The 18170-nt window shown below is 30.1% G+C and overlaps 1 protein-coding gene across 4 annotated transcripts in view; it reads left to right on the top strand.

The window, feature by feature from the left end:
* Positions 1 to 18170, top strand: part of LOC143063890 (ATP-dependent RNA helicase A-like) — a 41481-nt gene that overhangs the window by 11176 nt on the left and 12135 nt on the right. For all 4 annotated transcript variants that reach the window (XM_076236323.1, XM_076236322.1, XM_076236324.1 and 1 more), the window contains 21 exons: positions 257 to 303; positions 645 to 781; positions 1209 to 1298; positions 1804 to 1968; positions 2687 to 2764; positions 3242 to 3361; positions 3875 to 3946; positions 5002 to 5143; positions 6132 to 6214; positions 7050 to 7206; positions 7775 to 7884; positions 8575 to 8673; positions 9725 to 9839; positions 11028 to 11122; positions 13178 to 13251; positions 14102 to 14254; positions 14534 to 14694; positions 15291 to 15402; positions 16498 to 16665; positions 17019 to 17103; positions 18009 to 18107. In XM_076236323.1, the coding sequence (XP_076092438.1) occupies positions 257 to 303; positions 645 to 781; positions 1209 to 1298; positions 1804 to 1968; positions 2687 to 2764; positions 3242 to 3361; positions 3875 to 3946; positions 5002 to 5143; positions 6132 to 6214; positions 7050 to 7206; positions 7775 to 7884; positions 8575 to 8673; positions 9725 to 9839; positions 11028 to 11122; positions 13178 to 13251; positions 14102 to 14254; positions 14534 to 14694; positions 15291 to 15402; positions 16498 to 16665; positions 17019 to 17103; positions 18009 to 18107 (2362 nt within the window). The remainder of the gene's footprint in view (positions 1 to 256; positions 304 to 644; positions 782 to 1208; positions 1299 to 1803; positions 1969 to 2686; positions 2765 to 3241; positions 3362 to 3874; positions 3947 to 5001; positions 5144 to 6131; positions 6215 to 7049; positions 7207 to 7774; positions 7885 to 8574; positions 8674 to 9724; positions 9840 to 11027; positions 11123 to 13177; positions 13252 to 14101; positions 14255 to 14533; positions 14695 to 15290; positions 15403 to 16497; positions 16666 to 17018; positions 17104 to 18008; positions 18108 to 18170) is intronic.

Raw genomic sequence — 18170 nt, 5'->3', positions numbered from 1 at the left:
GATTAGTAAATAAGAAAGTGGTTTCAAAGTGCAAAATAAACTTCACTTCAAGTAATTTTAATAAGCTTATACTGAATGAATGAACTTATACTAATTTTGAATAACTTATTTGTTGAAAGCATATATCTCAAAGATTTCATTTTCAAGTTATTTTCATTTTTAAATGGATAAACAGGTTATCTTTGAAATGATGATTAATTTCAAATTTATTGATTTAGTTGTCTATATTAGTGATGATGGAGTTAATGTTTTGTAGGAGTTTTATTGCCGAGATGAAGTTTTATGTGAACAAGCTGAGACAATGTAAGTTACACTTTATAATTAAAACAGATTCTGTATTTTTACTAAATTCTCTTAAATCATCATCTTCTCGATGGTTTTGAATTTACTGTTAGTCTTGTTAAAGTAGCTGTAATACAATTTTTGATAGCCTAAATTGTTACAACTGTCCCTTTGAGGAGTTAAAAAATTATTAAAAGAATCATTCCATACTTACATTTACATTTTTTTGCTAGGACCATGGTTTCTATCAAGTTTTCTTTATTAACCTGTGCACTTTATTGTGGAAGCTCATATCATCATGAATGTTACACTTCATTTTAAAAATATTATAATGAATCATACATGCAATGTAATCATTTCAGATATCCATGCTCGAGAACATGGGTCTAACAAACAGGTAGCTTCTAAATCCTGTGCCTTGTCTCTAGTAAGACAACTGTTTCACATGGGTGTTATAGAAGCTTACACAGGACAGACAAAAAAGAAAGACCAAGAAAAGGTAAAAATGATTATATGGTTTTGACAAATACATGACAAGTATAAATGAAATCTGAAATTCATGGTTAACGTTATCCTATGAAATTAACGAAGGTAAGTACTGTACAAACAATATTGAATCAACATAGTATACCTGATTGAATAAAATCAGAAGTTGTGCAATATTCACTGATTTTTGCATGTATATTTGATACAATATTGCTTGTTATTTGTAGGAAAATGTGGCAATATTGAAATTTTAATTGTATTGCATATATTTTGTCTAATTTTGCATTTTCCCAGTGCCATGTTTGATTTCTACATTGAAAATCTGATAGGAAAAATGTTTAATATTATGGTGAAAGATATTACTGAGATTGAGTAGTTGGCTTATTCACAGAAAGGAAGAATCTTTAAAATATGTTGATCTAGCTTTATTTTTTTCCCAGTTGGATGAATATGAAGTTGCTATTAGCAGTGAAACAGAAAATTTGGTAAACAAAGCTCTGGAAGCATGGAATATAGAACCTGTTCAGAGGGTATGTATATTATAATTTTAGCTGTCAAGTTATTTATGTTTACAGAAATTTCAAATTGGATAATATACTGCAGTTTAAAGCTAGAACTTTTAGCATCACATTTTAATAACAAATAAAAAAAAAGATGTTCTGGTATTTTCAGCTACGATGTACATGTACAATGTATATATATCATTTCAATCAACAATCTGTTCTGGAATGTATGTTATAAAGGGTGGGGTGGGAGTGGGGGGGTATTTAAAACTAGTTCCATTCTTACTTCATATGTGATTAGTTGTTAATCAATTATAAGTATTTGTCAATTTATAATTCTATAATCATTTGTGGTAAATATGCAGCATTGTTAGAAAATGCGTAAAAATCATATAATTAAGAAGTAAAACACATTATTTTGTGACATAAGTTTGTCTTATATAAGAACCATCACACTTCTATTTATCAATTTCAATAATCTGACCATAGTTTAACAATATCCTGTATCACATTGTATATATCTATTATACAGCCAGATGATACCAGTCAGCCTGTATCAATGATGTCCCATACCTCATTAGAGGAATTTGAACCTGCACCCAAGCGAAATACGGGTGGAGTTGTCCCCTGGTCACCACCACAGGAAAACTGGAATCCATGGTCTAATTGTAATATTGATGAAGGTCCATTAGCTCATGTAAGTACCATGGACCTCTTTTAGAGCTTGGAGAACCTAAAGTGTTTTGGAAATTGACTTAACTTCAATTAATTTCAATTTATGGTAAAAGTTTCTGTAATAGACAAAACCTGCAAAACTGGAGTTCTTTGGAAAGTTGCTGTTTCATAATATGAAGCATTAAGCATGACAGTTTGGCCAAGAGTAACTATGGTGAAAGATATTACCTAAGAGAGCCGTAGTGGTAGTGGTCAGGCTACTAACACAAATGTTCCTGGTTCGATTCCTGTTCTTGGATGAAAATTTCAGGGATTAAATTTTCGGCTCTCCCTTAACACCATTTGTGAGTATGGTCTTCAGGAAACAATGATAGTCCCTGGGAAGGGGACGATAAATGGCTGACACGCGTTAAGAGAGCCATATCTCTTGCACGTAAAAGACACACTTGTAGAATGAAAAAGAGCAGGCTATTGTCGCTACAAGGCAGCACTCGCACCTGCAAAGTGGAAAGGGATTAATATAAGCTCCAAAACTTGTTTCCCAATCCACTATAAATAAGTATGTTTAAACTAAGAGTAACTATATATTGTGGTTTAACTAAATTAATAACTTTTCAAAGTAGTTATTTGTTTTTCTTTAATTAAGTTTTGGCGTTTATACATATTAATGCTGAAATTCATCAAAATCTTTTTATATTAATTGTACATCTAACTTAACATTATTTTGTGTAAAATTAAAGGCTACCCTTGACCAGATTAGTAGAGATTTATATGAATCAACAGAAAGACAAAGAAATACAGACCAGAATTTACAAAAGGTGCGTTGAAACATTTACTTTTTATCTTTGGTCTTAATAAATGTCTTGTAGATATTAAATATAAACTTAAAGCTTCAAAGGAGAAATTTTCTTCTGACATTGTTTTATTATATTTATAATGTGTTTTGTTACAGTTATAACTCGCTTAAAAAACAATTTGGCAGCTTTCATTAATTTTTATCCATATGATGGTTCTCATCAAACCTATCATGTACATCTATCAATGTTGCATTTGTATTTCACAAAAGAGTACATACTTCTAGTTTGAACTGAACAAAAGAAGACATTTAATAAATGAAGCCTCAATTTAGATTCTGCCTATGTTTTTCTCTATATGGAGCTTGCTAAAGAAAGAAAGAGTTATGTGTCAGTTAACGATATACTTCATTCTGTTTATATTGTGTTGTTTAATTTGATAGCTATCTCATTGCCATATACCACATGTCTCCTTTGTTCATGTAATGTTTTATTTTGTAGATGATAGAAGAGAGAACCAATCTCCCTGTATCTCGGTCACATGACTACATCTTAAATGAAATTAACAACAACTCTTGTATAATTATCAGAGGAGAAACAGGTTGTGGCAAGACCACTCAGGTAAACTTTTTCTTTACAAAGTTCAATTCAAAATTCAGAAAGGTTTTACATAGTTTTCAGCTGTAATGCAAAAGAAAAGTTCATATTAGTTATAGAATGTAATTTTCAAAGATAACATGAATTGAAATAGAATTTATCAATGTGCTTAGTGACATTAGATCTCCCAACAATTAAGATATATTATATGATTTGTTCTAACAAAACAAGAAAAAATTATTTATGGTACAATGCTTAATCAAGGCAAAGCTTATGGTAGAATTTAGGGAGCTCATGTCAGAAGAAAATGTAGAATTTGAGCATTTAATTTTGTGGAGACAAAATTGTTTCTGGTGCAGTTGATGGTTTACCAGGGTTATCAAGTAGAAAATTTCTGTTAAATATTTGAACCCAAGTATGAGTTTCAGCAAAATGTTTCAAATTTGTTGATATGAATTATTTATAATCGATGAGATTAATGTTTGCTCTGGTATAAAAGAAAACACATTTGAAATAGAATGAATTTTTCACTAACAGGTTACCCAGTTTATTATGGATCAGATGATACAACAGGGAAGAGGAGCTGAATGTAATATTGTTATTACACAGGTAGGTTCATTACATGTAGGTTTGCCAAATAATGTAATATTGTAATTACACAGGTAGGTACATTACATGTAGGTGTGCCAAATAATGTAATATTGTAATTACACAGGTAGGTTCATTACATGTAGGTGTGCCAAATAATGTAATATTGAAATTACACAGGTAGGTTCATTACATGTAGGTGTGCCAAATAATGTAATATTGTAATTACATAGGTAGGTACATTACATGTAGGTGTGCCAAATAATGTAATATTGAAATTACACAGGTAGGTTCATTACATGTAGGTGTGTCAAATAATGTAATATTGTAATTACACAGGTAGGTTCATTACATGTAGGTGTGCCAAATAATGTAATATTGTAATTACAGAGGTAGGTTCATTACATGTAGGTGTGGCAAATAATGTAATATTGTAATTACACAAGTAGGTACATTACATGTAGGTGTGCCAAATAATGTAATATTGTAATTACACAGGTAGGTTCATTACATTTAGAAAAGCCAACACATATAGCTTTACAGTCTTAATCAAGCTCTAATCCTTACCAATTATGTTATCCTCTCACACCTAAACCTTACCTTAAAATAAGCCGTTACCCTGAAATTGGTAACTCTTATAACAGTGTTACAATATACAAATGAAATGATATGGTTTGATTGCTAGTGAGACAACTATTGGCGAATTAAATTATAATCCTGGTACCTCTGATAACTATTTGCAAGTGACCAAATTTAGTGCATAGTAGCAACTATAGCTTGCCTTTATCAATGAGCAAAACCAATACTGTCTGTAAGCTATCATTGGCCTCGACAACAAAATTGAAAATAGTTTAAACTAAGGAAATCAATCATTATTGGACAGTGTCAAAGCTGCAATGTAGATTCTGTTACAATACTTTAAATATGTTCAGAACTTAACAGTCGTTTGAGTAGTGTTTCATGTTCAAAAGTCAACATTATCCCATAGCTGGGTAGATTATTTTCTAAGGGAGAAAAAGTGTTTTAAAATGAATTACTTTATTGTGTTAAATAATTATAACAAATTTGTATTGCAGCCAAGAAGAATCAGTGCTATATCTATAGCAGAGAGAGTAGCTCAGGAGAGATGTGAGGAATTAGGCATGTCTGTTGGATACAGTGTCAGATTTGAATCAGTATTTCCACGGCCATATTGTGGTATTCTGTATTGCACAGTAGGTGAGTGATTCAGAAAAGTTTGCCAAGACTTATGTTTATAGTCTTAGACATGGATATGAATGTAAAATGATAAGTATACTTAAGATAGGTGAACTATTGATTATTATCTGATTGTACTGGATTTTTATGTTCTCAGTCACTCAATTGATTTTTTCTACATTGACTAGAGGTATAGGGGAAGGGTTGAGATCTCACTAAACATGTTAAATTCCACTGCATTTGTGCACCTCTCCCAAGTCAGTGCCTCTGGCCTTTGTAAGAAGTGTATGATTTTTAATTTAAGTTCAACAAATATTTTGGAGTATAGTATGATGTCCATTTTCACTGAACTTGTACACATTTTTATTTAGGGGTAGCTGAAGCCTGCTCTGGGTGTGGGATTTTCTCTCAGTTTTGAAGACCCATTGGTGGCCATTGGCTGTTTTCTGCTCTTTCATCAGGTTGTTGTCTTTTTGACACATTCCCCATTACCATTCTCAATATTTTTAAATTAAATTTAGAATGCAGATATAACACTCACAATTTTAATTCAAAGAACAGAATTTGCTTTTGTTTTTGTTTTTTCCAACTTAAGATTTAGTTAATCACTTTGGCTAATCTAGTAACTTACTTGTGATCTGTAGAATGAAAGTCTGTAAAACTAAAAACAAAGTTTAAAGATGGTATTAAAGATGAGAAATATAGTTCTAAACCAAAATTATATTTAATGTCATTTCAGACATACATGTTATATAATTTTAGTTTTTAATGTCAGCTTTTTTAATCTTTGCCGTCTTTGGTGACTTTCCATATGAAAGAGATATCCTAAATCTATCTTTTAACTACTATATAAACTCTAGATATCAAATTTATTGAAAAGTTTAATGCCAAAGCTGACACCAACACAATATTAATGTCTTTTATTAAAGCTTTGTATATGAACAAAATTTGAATGAATAACTCTTTTTTTTTTTCAAATGAATACTTCTATTTTTCTGTGCTCTGTCAGGTACTCTGTTGAGGAGGTTAGAGAATGGTATGAGGGGTATATCACATGTTATTGTTGATGAAATACATGAGAGAGATATCAATGTAAGTATCAACTTATTTTCATTGATATAAGTGGTTATCAAAGAAAAAAGGATTGGGTTCAATCACTTAAATTTTCTACAGAGATGTCACAAAAGAAGAAGAGAAACAATGTTCCTTTGATCTATAGTTATTTTAAAGTATTTTATGACATATCTAGTCAATAATAGTATTATCAGTGTGTATTTATGGATTATCCTTGATCATATCAACGAGATTGATTTTCAAAATTGAAAAGCAGTTGAGTTGAGATGACCAATGATAATCTGTTTATTGCTACTTTACCTATAATTTCATTGACAACGCCACATGCCCGCTAAGTTTCTAACAATAATTTTTCATATTACTCGACTCCACTGAGAAAGGAAATTATCAGTCCACAAGATCAAAGGAAAATTTCGTACAATAGCGATAAATGATGTTATTAAAACAGTTTATTATCTACACAAACAAACATGTTAAATCCCATAAACTACTTTTTATGCCACATTTTATGGGCATTTTGTTTTCTGGTCTGTGCGTCCTTTCGTTCGTCAGTCGATCTGTCAAGCTTTAGGATAAAGTTTTTGGTCAAGGTATTTTTTGATGAAGTTGAAGTCCAATCAACTTGAAACTTAGTACACATGTTCCCTATGATGTAATCTTTCTTATTTTAATGCCAAATTAGAGATTTTCCCCCATTTTCATGGTCCACTGAACATAGGAAAATAATAGTGCAGATGGGGCATCCATGTACTGGGGACACATTATTGTTATTGGTATGCATTTGTAAATACATTGTCCACTTTATTATCATTTGTAAATTGTACGTATATTGTCAGTTTCTTGTCTATTTCAGACTGATTTCCTTCTGATTATGTTACGAGACATGGTAAATACATATCCACAATTACGTGTTGTACTGATGTCAGCCACAATAGATACATCACTGTTTTCTGAATATTTTGGCGATTGTAAAATCGTTGAAGTGTATGGAAGAACTCATCCTGTACAAGGTATGTGGTTTTAATACCCCCCCCCCCCCCCCATTTTTAAAATTGATGAATGTAGTATCTTTAAGGTTTAGTTCTACTAAAAGTAAAATTTGAAAAAGAAGGCATGGTTATATTTTTTTGTAGTTATATGGCATATTAGTGGCAACTTTGTATAAAAAAAAGCTTCAGTTTTTTGGTACTGAAGAAGTTTTAACATTCCTTGCACAAGTAATTACATTAATCCCTTCTGAATTAATGATGAAATTTCTGTAATAACAATATTCCCATTTTATAGATATTACAAAGTTATTACAATATTCTATGATAAATTAGGATAGTTAAAAAAAATATTTTGATATATTTTTTCCCAATTTTAGTAATGGCAGCTTACTTAAAAAATCAAAGTTCTCATTGAATGTTTCAGTTTCAGGGTTAAATTCTGATATAATTTGTCTGTGGCATAGAATTCAGATATAAGAAAATCTTTGTAGTGATATTCAGAAATGAAAATGGAAAAGGATTATTAGTACTCCATTAAAGTTGCTGCAGTATTCTCTACAAGTGATCATGCAAGTTATTTGTATTGTAGAATATTACCTTGAAGACTGTATACAGATGTTAAACTTTATCCCACCTCCAAATGATAGGAAAAAGAAAAAAGATAAAGATGAATTAGATGCTGAGGAAGGAGACCAGGAAGTAATTTATACTTTATGTTTTATCGTCATTTATTTTTAGAATTTGATTTGTTTGTCAGTCCGTTCGTCTGTCTGTCCTGCTTCAGATTAAAGTTTTTGGCTAAAGTCTTTGGTCAAGGTAGTTTTTGATGAAGTTGAAGTCTAAGCAACTTGAAACTTAGTACATTGTATACATGTTCCCTATGATATAATCTTTTTGATTTTAATGCCAAATTTAGAGGTTTTACCACAATTTACGGTCCAATAAACATAGAAAATGATAGTGAGATTGGGGCATCCGTGTACAATAGACACATCCTTGTTTCATTTGTTGAAGTTACATCTGTATTTAACATTGACAGATTGTATCTATCCCTTCTAAATATATAATCGATATGCCACTGTTGCAAAAACTGTAATTTTGTTCAGGAATGACAGATAATGTTGGTTTTTTTTTAATCTTGGGTATGGTTGTAACATACAATACAGTTTTCTATCTATCAAACAAGGAAAGAAATTTAGGTAGCTTAACATGGAACAAAGTCCTGTGAAATAATTGATGTGGATAGAAACATTAAAGTGATTGTTGTTCTACCTACATCTTCAAATTGTTCAAATCTGAAAACAAAATATATTGAATAAAGAACTTCAATATCACACATATAGCATGATTCAGATAAATGGAATATTATTTTGATTGTGACTTTTTCAGGAAAACTGTAATTTGAAAGTGAGTTCTGAATACTCTGAACAGACCAAACGAGCTTTGGCTATGCTCAATGAAAAAGAATTGTCTTTTGAACTAATAGAGGTAAGACAAGTTAAAATTATTTACTCTAAAGAGCAAAAATGACCAGGAATCCAAGATCTTTAATAATGTATGCAAGATAATCTCTGATGATTTGAGTTTTTGCCTTTATAGAAAACTGTAAACAGGAAAAATGATCGTCAAAAGTATGGATATGACTGGACCCACATATTTATTACTTAACCCTTTCACCGATGAGTCCCGGTTTACTGGGATTCACGCTTCAGACAGCTGACGATGAGTCCCGTTTTACCAGGATTGGAATACCTCTTTTATATTTCCCGCTCAAAACAGTGCAAACATGAGTTATCTTTCTTTGATGAAAACCCGGATGAAAGTGTAAACATGGCGCTTCCGTTTGTTGAAAACCGTGTCAAAATCAGACGAAATTTACGGAATTTACAAGAATTTGAAATGAGGGAAAAAAAATTTTGAAAGAATATGGAAGAAATGAAGCCAAACTAGAATACTTTTTTGACATAAAATGTCGTTTTATGTACAAAACTCTTGGAATGGACATCGTTCGGTGTGAGGAATTTGTACAGCCTCAATTTTTCAAAATTTTGCTGTTTTGGGTTAAAAAATTACGATTTCGGGTCTAAGAGCAGAATTTTGAGAATTTCACCTAGATAATGCCGAAAATTTGAAAATTTGAATATTTTATGAGGAAAAAATTATTAAAACATGAACAAAACTGTGAACATGGTGTTAGTGAATGAAATAAATACACAAATAACTACAAACAAGGTTTTATTGACATTTATTATGAAGATCTCCCACTTGAGTAAAAGTAGCCAGGGAAGCCATAGTCTCAGAGTAGCTTCTGTCTGGGCAGCAATCGGTGAAAGGGTTAAAGAAGTTATTGCCTCTAAATGACATTTTTTTCTATTTTCAACCTTTTTACGTATTATTATTTTTGAGATAAAATAGGTTGGCAGAAACATCAGCAATACATATCTTAAAAGATATACCAAAAATGTCTGAAACAATACATAATAAAATTTTGTTTATGTGAGAGCTTTATTTCAAATAATTTGTATATTATATTTTACAGGCTCTTATCAAGTACATTAAGACACTAGGTATACCAGGAGCTTTATTGATATTCTTGCCTGGATGGAATCTTATCTTTGCCCTCCATAAACATCTGGAAATGCATCCTGAATTTGGTATGAAATACTGGTTTTGCACCAATATATGCTTAATATTTTTTCCTCCTCACTATCTAGACAAAGTATGTTCTAAAAATGAATCTGGTACCCCATATCAATTTGAGTTATATCATTAAATGGAAATGTTACTAGCAGTAATCTATCATTATTAACCAAATTCTTTGAATGTTTTTGTGAAATGTTAATTTACAATTAAAATGCACTTTTTATGCCCATGTCTTAGTGGTGGGAGCATTAACGTTTACACTTGTCAATCTGTCTGTACATACGAAATTAGTTGCATTCTATTTAGTTTTCTCTGACCAAATGTTCTGAAACTTATACTCAAAGCTTATTACCACAAAACACAGATCAATTTATAGAATTTGAGTGGCTTCACTTTTACCATTCCTAAGTTATACCTCTTTATAAATGGAAATATTCCTTAATTTATACCTTCTGTTCTCTCCCACTCTCTAACTTAAGTTAGCCTCATGCAAATTTTATGAAACTAAAACATAGGCACAATGCTAAGAACCAAAACTTGCAGACACATTTATAATTTGGGTAGTGAGACAGTTACAGTTCTACAGCTTTGCTTATAACTAGGAACTTTTATATTTCTGCATTTTTTCTTCAGTTCTCATTTATATTGTATGAAACTCATACACAATGCTTAAAAGCAGAACATACAGACAGACTTGGAAATTGGACAGAGTCATTTACCTTTCTAGAGTTATGTCCCTTTTTAACTTGGAAAATTGCAAATCTTGAGCATTCCTTCTTTTATTTCATGTACATTGTATAGTTGGTAGATCTGTTTAAAAAAATATTAATTATATTTGTGGAAGTGTAAATGCTACATGTATCATTTTTCAGTTAAAGGAGTTAGTTCTGTAGTCATTTAAAATTAATTTAAATCCCAAATACTGCCATTAACTTCTCCTTTAAATGAATGATGGGGTGAAACTTATTTTTAACATGGGTAATTACTAGTAGATCATTTATAGATCCATGTCTTTTTAAATGAAGGCAAAATTACACAAATATTTGTTGGTTTGATATGAGAGAATTTTGGAAGTGTTTCCCCTATCTGACACTTTTAATTTAAAGGAATAGTCCCAATGATTACATGGTCAATTATTTTACTTTAATCCTGTATACACACTATTGTCTTTATCTACAACGACTTTGATATATTAACAGGTGGTCCACAGTATAGACTGTTACCCTTACATTCACAAATACCTAGGGAGGACCAGAGGAGAGTGTTTGATCCAGTACCAGATGGTGTAACTAAGGTAAATGACGTTAAAGCTATTTTCCAAATGCATGTAGTTTAAAGGTTTGTATAAATGTTTGCTCAAACAAGCAATAGCATTATAACAGCTGAAGCCCCACTTATCTATTGATAGCAATTGTAAAACTTAATTACAATGCTTGAGCAAACAGTAATACATACCAGGGATGGGGTAATTAAAAATGTAATGGTAATTAAGTGTAATGCATTACAATTTTCCATGTAATTGCATGTAATGTGTAATTGAGCATTTTTTTAATTACATGTAATGGTAATTTAATTAATTACATTGAAAAAAGCATGGAAAGCTCAATTACTTTTGAATTACATTTCAATTACATGTACTTTTATGGTGTTAAAGATAAGGAGTTGTGTTTAATTATACAATTTGTAAAATTATATGTACATGTATTTTTCAAATATTGATATCACGTGCTTTTTTAATATATGAAGTCTGTAATTTATTCTGAAGTTTTTATATCATTTATTTGACCTACAGATTTTTTTTAATAGTCTTATAATTTTCAAAATGTGAGAATCATATATTAGTGTTGTTCAGTTTTTAAGAAAGATCTTTTAACTTAATAGATTGATAATTAATTAATCAGCTTGTTAAACAAAACAAAACACAAAAATGTGTCACTGTAAAACATCTTTCTTGGACAGCTTCAGAATTTAAAATCACTGCATTTAATCATTTTGTCAAATTAGTATACACAAAAGGATTATAGAAATAAAAATTAACAGCTGTAAAAACAAACAGCTATTAATCAGATTAAAATGTCCAGAGGCAATGCCACTATTACATATATTTTTTCTAATTAGCAAAATATTACTTATATTTAGACATTATATACACTGTTTGTACTAAAAATTATTTTCAATATTGTGACAAGCACACTTTTTAATATTTTATAAGTAAAATAAAAAATATTTTTAATTCATTTATAATTTCTTTATTCATATTATGTTTAATTCAAATGAGTTCATTTCTGAGATGTCAAATGCCTTTTGTAAATAGGAACAAATTCCCTCTCCTATCAATTTGATGATCTTCTAATCATAAAACTTCCATGTTCTGATCAAGCAATATCTAGCACATTAGCTTCTGTCGAAAGATTATTTACAATTGCTGTTTTCAGACCAGACAGATTCAGACTAATTGACACAACATCAAAATAACTAAAATAAATGATTATCAAATGCAACGCTTAAACTATATGCTTACATGAATATTTTACACATATATTATATATACATGTAAAAGATTGTTAAAAAAATATCATGATGAAATGTAATGTGTAATTTAATTAATTACTTTAGTAAAGTAATTGTAATTTAATTAATTACAATTCAAAAACTGTGTATTGTGTAATTAGTGTAATTGATCATTTTTGCAATGTAATGTGTAATTTAATTAATTACATTCCAATGTAATTGACCCCAAGTCTGATACATACAAATCAAACAAGTGAACCAAACCTTTGAATTACATGCATTAGGAAGATAGCTGTAATGTTCCATAGATATTGAATACTCTGACAAGAGGCAACCTACTAATAAATTATTGATTCTCATGAACAACATTACAAGAATTTCTGAAATTTTGTTTTAGGATTCATATGAGTCAGCTATACCTTGTGATGCATTTTACATACTATGATACCTTTCTATATCTAAGTTGTGACTTATCTAATTATTTGTATTTCTCTTTTAGATTTTTTTTTTTTTTAATGACTTAAATGGGCGGATATTTGTAGATCTATTTCCACAAAAGCAAAAGCCTTATTAAAGATACGATTTCCACCTGTGAAATTGTCATGATATTCTAGTCATAAAGGAAAAAGATATTGGGGATTCATTATTATTCGTTGGATATCAATTTTTGTGGATTTCGTGAAATTTTATGTTCAATGTATGACAAATTTTTCTATAGGCTTAAATGCAGACCTCTGAAAACCACAAAATTAAATACCCACAAACACGCAAGTTTTTCTTTATCCGCGAAAATTGGTACCCAGTTTTTTTCAATTTTCACTGTTTGTTTTGGTTTCAGATTATTCTATCAACCAACATAGCAGAAACCAGTGTTACTATTAATGATGTTGTCTTTGTTGTTGACAGCTGCAAGTAAGTAAAAAAAAACTGTCCAAATATCAGGAAAATGTCCATTGCACCATACACTAATATCTGAGGGCTTTTCTCTGTACAGATCACTGTAGTCCAACACTATGTAACTCAGTGCCTCTTACTCCAGTTCAATAAAATCAACAGAACCTTGAATTCAAATAAACCCATAGAAAGTGGGATTAAAGCCAAACAAACAAATTAACAAACTTAAACTCAATTGTAACATTCATATCTTACAGAAGTATGGAATGACTGATCAATAGCCAATTGTTGGGTAAAGATTGCATTCAATGCAATCCAAACCCCATGTGACTGACTTGATATATAAACCTTCCAAGGCTTATCACTACCTTTATGATACAAAAAAAAAAGTGCATTGATTATATATAACATTCTATACACCTTATCCAAGAATAATTCAAGAAATTTATCAATGTAAAATATGCTTAGATATTTAAGTCACAAAATGATGTTACACCTGTCAAGAAAATAACATAACTTTTGCAATTTGCAGGATCTAATATCTGTTCTAAGAATATAAATGATGTCATTGTTAAAGTCATCTTTAAAAATTGGAGTTATCTCCAATTGTCCAGAATTGTAGTTCAATCATCTAGTACTACAACCAATGCTTTATTGACAATGCAATATTTAATTTTACTTCCCACTGATAAATTAAAACAATCTTTACCCTTCAGTGCTTTCAAGCACTTTGATTATTGAGTGGTTCTTGTATATATTATCTAACTTCAAGAAAATTTTGAATTTTGGATCTTTTATATGTTTTATTTTACTAATGACGGTTTTAAGATTAATGATAAACTTGATCATATGTTTTCAATGATTACAGAGCTAAAATGAAACTGTTCACATCACATAACAACATGACAAATTATGCCACCGTCTGGGCATCGAAGACCAACTTGGAGCAGAGAAGAGGGAGAGCTGGGCGTGTTAGACCAGGTTTTGCCTTCCATTTGTGCAGTAGAGCCAGGTTTGAAAGGTAATGATGATATTGAGGATGTCCAAAAATTATTTCAAAGTGAGAGAATTGTTTATATATGTGAGGATGCACTGAAAGGGGGAAATACGCATTTATAGTAGGAAAAGTTTGTGCTTATTGGGGAATGTAAGGCTGAAAATGGTTACTTCATCCACTAGGGTTAGTTATTTATTTTGAAGGATAAATTTATTGATTTGGAGCTGACATATTATATATATCAGTAAATTTTAGTGTGTATCTAGTTTTCCCTCTTTTCATTTTAATTTTATATTTGAACAGATTGGAACAGCATACAACACCAGAGATTTTCAGAACACCTCTTCATGAACTAGCTTTGTCTATTAAGCTACTGAGGCTAGGTCCTATAGCTAAATTCATGGCTAAAGCAGTGGAACCACCACCAATTGATGCTGTCATTGAAGCTGAAGCACTTCTTAAAGGTAGGTAACAGTTACAGTGAAAAGTTGTTTATTGCTACACTTTATAATCTTTATGTTGGTAAGTCCTAACCTATCTCATGGATTTTACATATTTGATTGTTAATATGAATATTAATTTACTCTGTTTGACATTAAATGTTGCCTACCTTAAAGCTTTGTTTGTCAAAAACACTTAATTTTAACAATTAATTATTCTCCTTAGAACTTCGTTCCTGAGGGTCAAATGTTTTTAACCTTTCCGTCTGTCTATCAGTCCTGTTCTTGTCTTCTCAACTCCTCTGAAACCACAAAACATTATTTATGAAACGTTGTAGATTATTAGAACATACTATGTAGATATGCATATCAACAGGATTTTTTTTCTAGAAGCTATGCCCATTTGAACATAGAATTTAGGCCTGTATTATACTATGGTAACTCATCTGAATCCATGCAATACACTTTCATGAAACTTTGTAGATAATCAGGACATTCCATGTTGATGTGCGTGTCCACAAAGAATTTTTATCAGTTGACTATTGTAGCAGTTATGATTCTTTGAACTTATGTGATGTCAATATATTTATATATTTTTTTTTTATTATTTCTGTTATAAGAAATGAGAGCATTGGACACTAATGATGAGCTGACACCACTTGGTAAAATTCTGGCTAAACTACCTATAGAACCAAGACTAGGAAAGATGATCATCTTTGGATGTATGTTTTAGTAAGTATTATCAATGGTAAATTAGTCTAATTCTTTAACCTGAAAAAGAAAAAAAAATAAGTAAAATGTACCATAATTAGTATAACTGAGCATTTATAAGACATACCCATAAGAGTTAAGCCTTTATACATTGAAAACAAAATTTTGATTGTTTGTTTATTTATGAAATCTAATATTTTTCACTATTCATAATGATATCTGTCAAGTTCTTTTTGTATTCCATGGGCATTATTTAATATCTTGTTATCTTCTTTTTTCATTATTGTAGATACAAAAATAAGGGTGTATCTATTTTGACGTTAAGGGGGCTCGCTGTTCTAAATCGATTTTTTTTCTTAATATAGGATTACGCTATATTTTTCTATAAATGAACTTTATCTTATACTTAATAGAAAAATAAAATAAAAAATGGGGTCACCGTTCATTTACGCTCACAATCTGCCTTCTACAGAAGCATACATTTTTGTAAAGGTACTTTTTTTCTGTTGAACTAATAGAAGAATTAGAGTTAATATCGAAATAAAAAAAGAACTAAATTACAGAAATTTCTCAGATTTTACAATAGTTTTGTTTAAGTACAGCTTATTTGAAAATAATAATTAAAAATATAGGTCACTGATGAGTTAAAAAAGATATATCAATTTTAATGCCAAAAATGGCATTTTTGCAGCAAAGGGAGATAATTTGGAGCTTTTTCAATGATATATACATTTTAAAAGTCATCTGGGTCCAAAACGAATTGATTTTTTTGAATGATTTTATACCATATGATAAAGTAACAACTAATAAAGTAATAAATAAAATTTGTAATGATAAAAAAAATGTTTAATTTTCTTCTGAAATTTTTATACCCTCGAGCCTCCTTAAATGCTTTTGCAAAAAAAATACTTTGTGAATTGAAAAGAACTTTTTCTTACATATGCAGCTTATGTAAATTCAGTAATATATATTTAGGTTTTTTTAAAAGCTCTACAACACTCTCTAAAAAGTAAATGCATTACATATTGTTAGTGTCTTCACACTCCAACAATCCTAAAACCCCTGATCTTATTATTAAATAAAAATTGATAACAAATAATAAATGTTATATTTTAGTGTTGGTGATGCAGTATGTACAATAGCTGCCAGTACAACCTTCCCAGAACCATTTATAACCCCTACAGATAGAAGAAGATTAGGCTGGGTACATAAATCTTTAGCTGGAGACAGATTCAGTGATCATGTTGCATTACTAAATGCTTTTCAAATGTGGGAAGATTCAAGGTAAATTTTCTTAAAATAGTGGTAATAAATTTTTTTAAAGTATAGAGTTAAATTGTTCAAATTGGTAAAAAAAATCTATCAGTCTGCTAGATCTGAATATGATTTCATTGATCAATCAAATATTAATACAGATATTTTGCCTTGAAAACATTCTGCTGCTTCGAAAATAAAAATAAAATGTTTTTTGCTTTTTTTTTTGCTGCAACAAATTGACTTGGTATTGATTTTCACAAATTTCATAAAATCAATGAATCTGCTAACCCAAAAATCTTTTCTATTTCTATAAACTTCAACACATGCAATCCATGAGTTAAAAGTCAGTCATAAGAATATGGTTATGTATACATTTTCAGATCTGGTGGAGAAATGTCAGAGATGAATTTCTGTGATCAAAAGTCATTGTCAATGCCAACACTTAGAATGACATCTGAAGCCAAGGTAAGATAACTCTGTCATGTATAGGAAAAGATATGTTAATATAGGCTTATTAAAAATTTAGCCTTCTCAGATAATTCTTTTTTCTGTAAGAATTTGGATTGTTTTCCATTTTGATTTGATACATTAAAATCGGATACTGTAGAATTATAAACAAATGCAAGGTTTTTATTCATGCTAAAATGTGATATGACAAACATCACACCATTTAAAACTCATTTAATTTTGTGATTGTGATATATTCTACAATATCTACAGGAGTCTAATTAATATATATCTCCTATTTGTTGTTTACAAGTATTAATGAATGCATTAAATTTTGAAAACAGTACAATGATGGCTGGTAGCTTTGTTTATCTTATTAGTCTATTCATTAAATTATAAGTTATCAAAATGAAAGAACTTATCATATGAACAAACTAATGGACTTGATAGTAACTTATTCCAATAATTGGCTTTTACAAAATGATTTCTGATGGAAGGTAAAAAAGGGTGTCTTTGTCTAATCTTTAGGAATTTTTATTAGCCAATGTAGCTTAAGTTATTATTTCAACAGTTGAGGAATGGTATTAGTTGTTATATGAAGAAATGAAAACAGAATGTTATTAATTTCATGTGTCCGAGGTGCTTTTCTAGTAATATGCTATATGATGAACTTTGTAACTCTGAAGAGCTATACGAGTGTCTTTATTTGTGTAGATATTAAAATTTCAATCACTGAATTAACATAATAAATGAGTTTCTAAAGGTATGTTTCTGTAAGTAATGAAATTTACTCTGATGTAAGTTCACAATTGCAACTATTATGCTGAATTTTATAAATAACAATAAAAGGGTGAATTTGATGATGGGGGGATTATATATGATTAGATTTAAACTTCCTTAATATGGCATCTTTGGTTTTTCAGAGACAGTTAGCAGATATCCTAGTGAATTCTGGATTCCCTGAAGACTCTCTGATGCCTCAAGCTTACAACTTTCATGGACCTGACAGTAATCTAGATGTGGTATGTGTAAACAAGCAGAGGTCTCAATTCTCTCATTTTCGTGATACAAAGCTAAAATTATGC

This window comes from Mytilus galloprovincialis, chromosome 2, assembly GCF_965363235.1.
Source record: "Mytilus galloprovincialis chromosome 2, xbMytGall1.hap1.1, whole genome shotgun sequence".
In the NCBI taxonomy this organism is placed as follows: Eukaryota; Metazoa; Mollusca; class Bivalvia; order Mytilida; family Mytilidae; genus Mytilus; species Mytilus galloprovincialis.
Note: the sequence above shows the minus strand (reverse complement) of the source record. Positions and strands in the feature narration are given on the sequence as shown.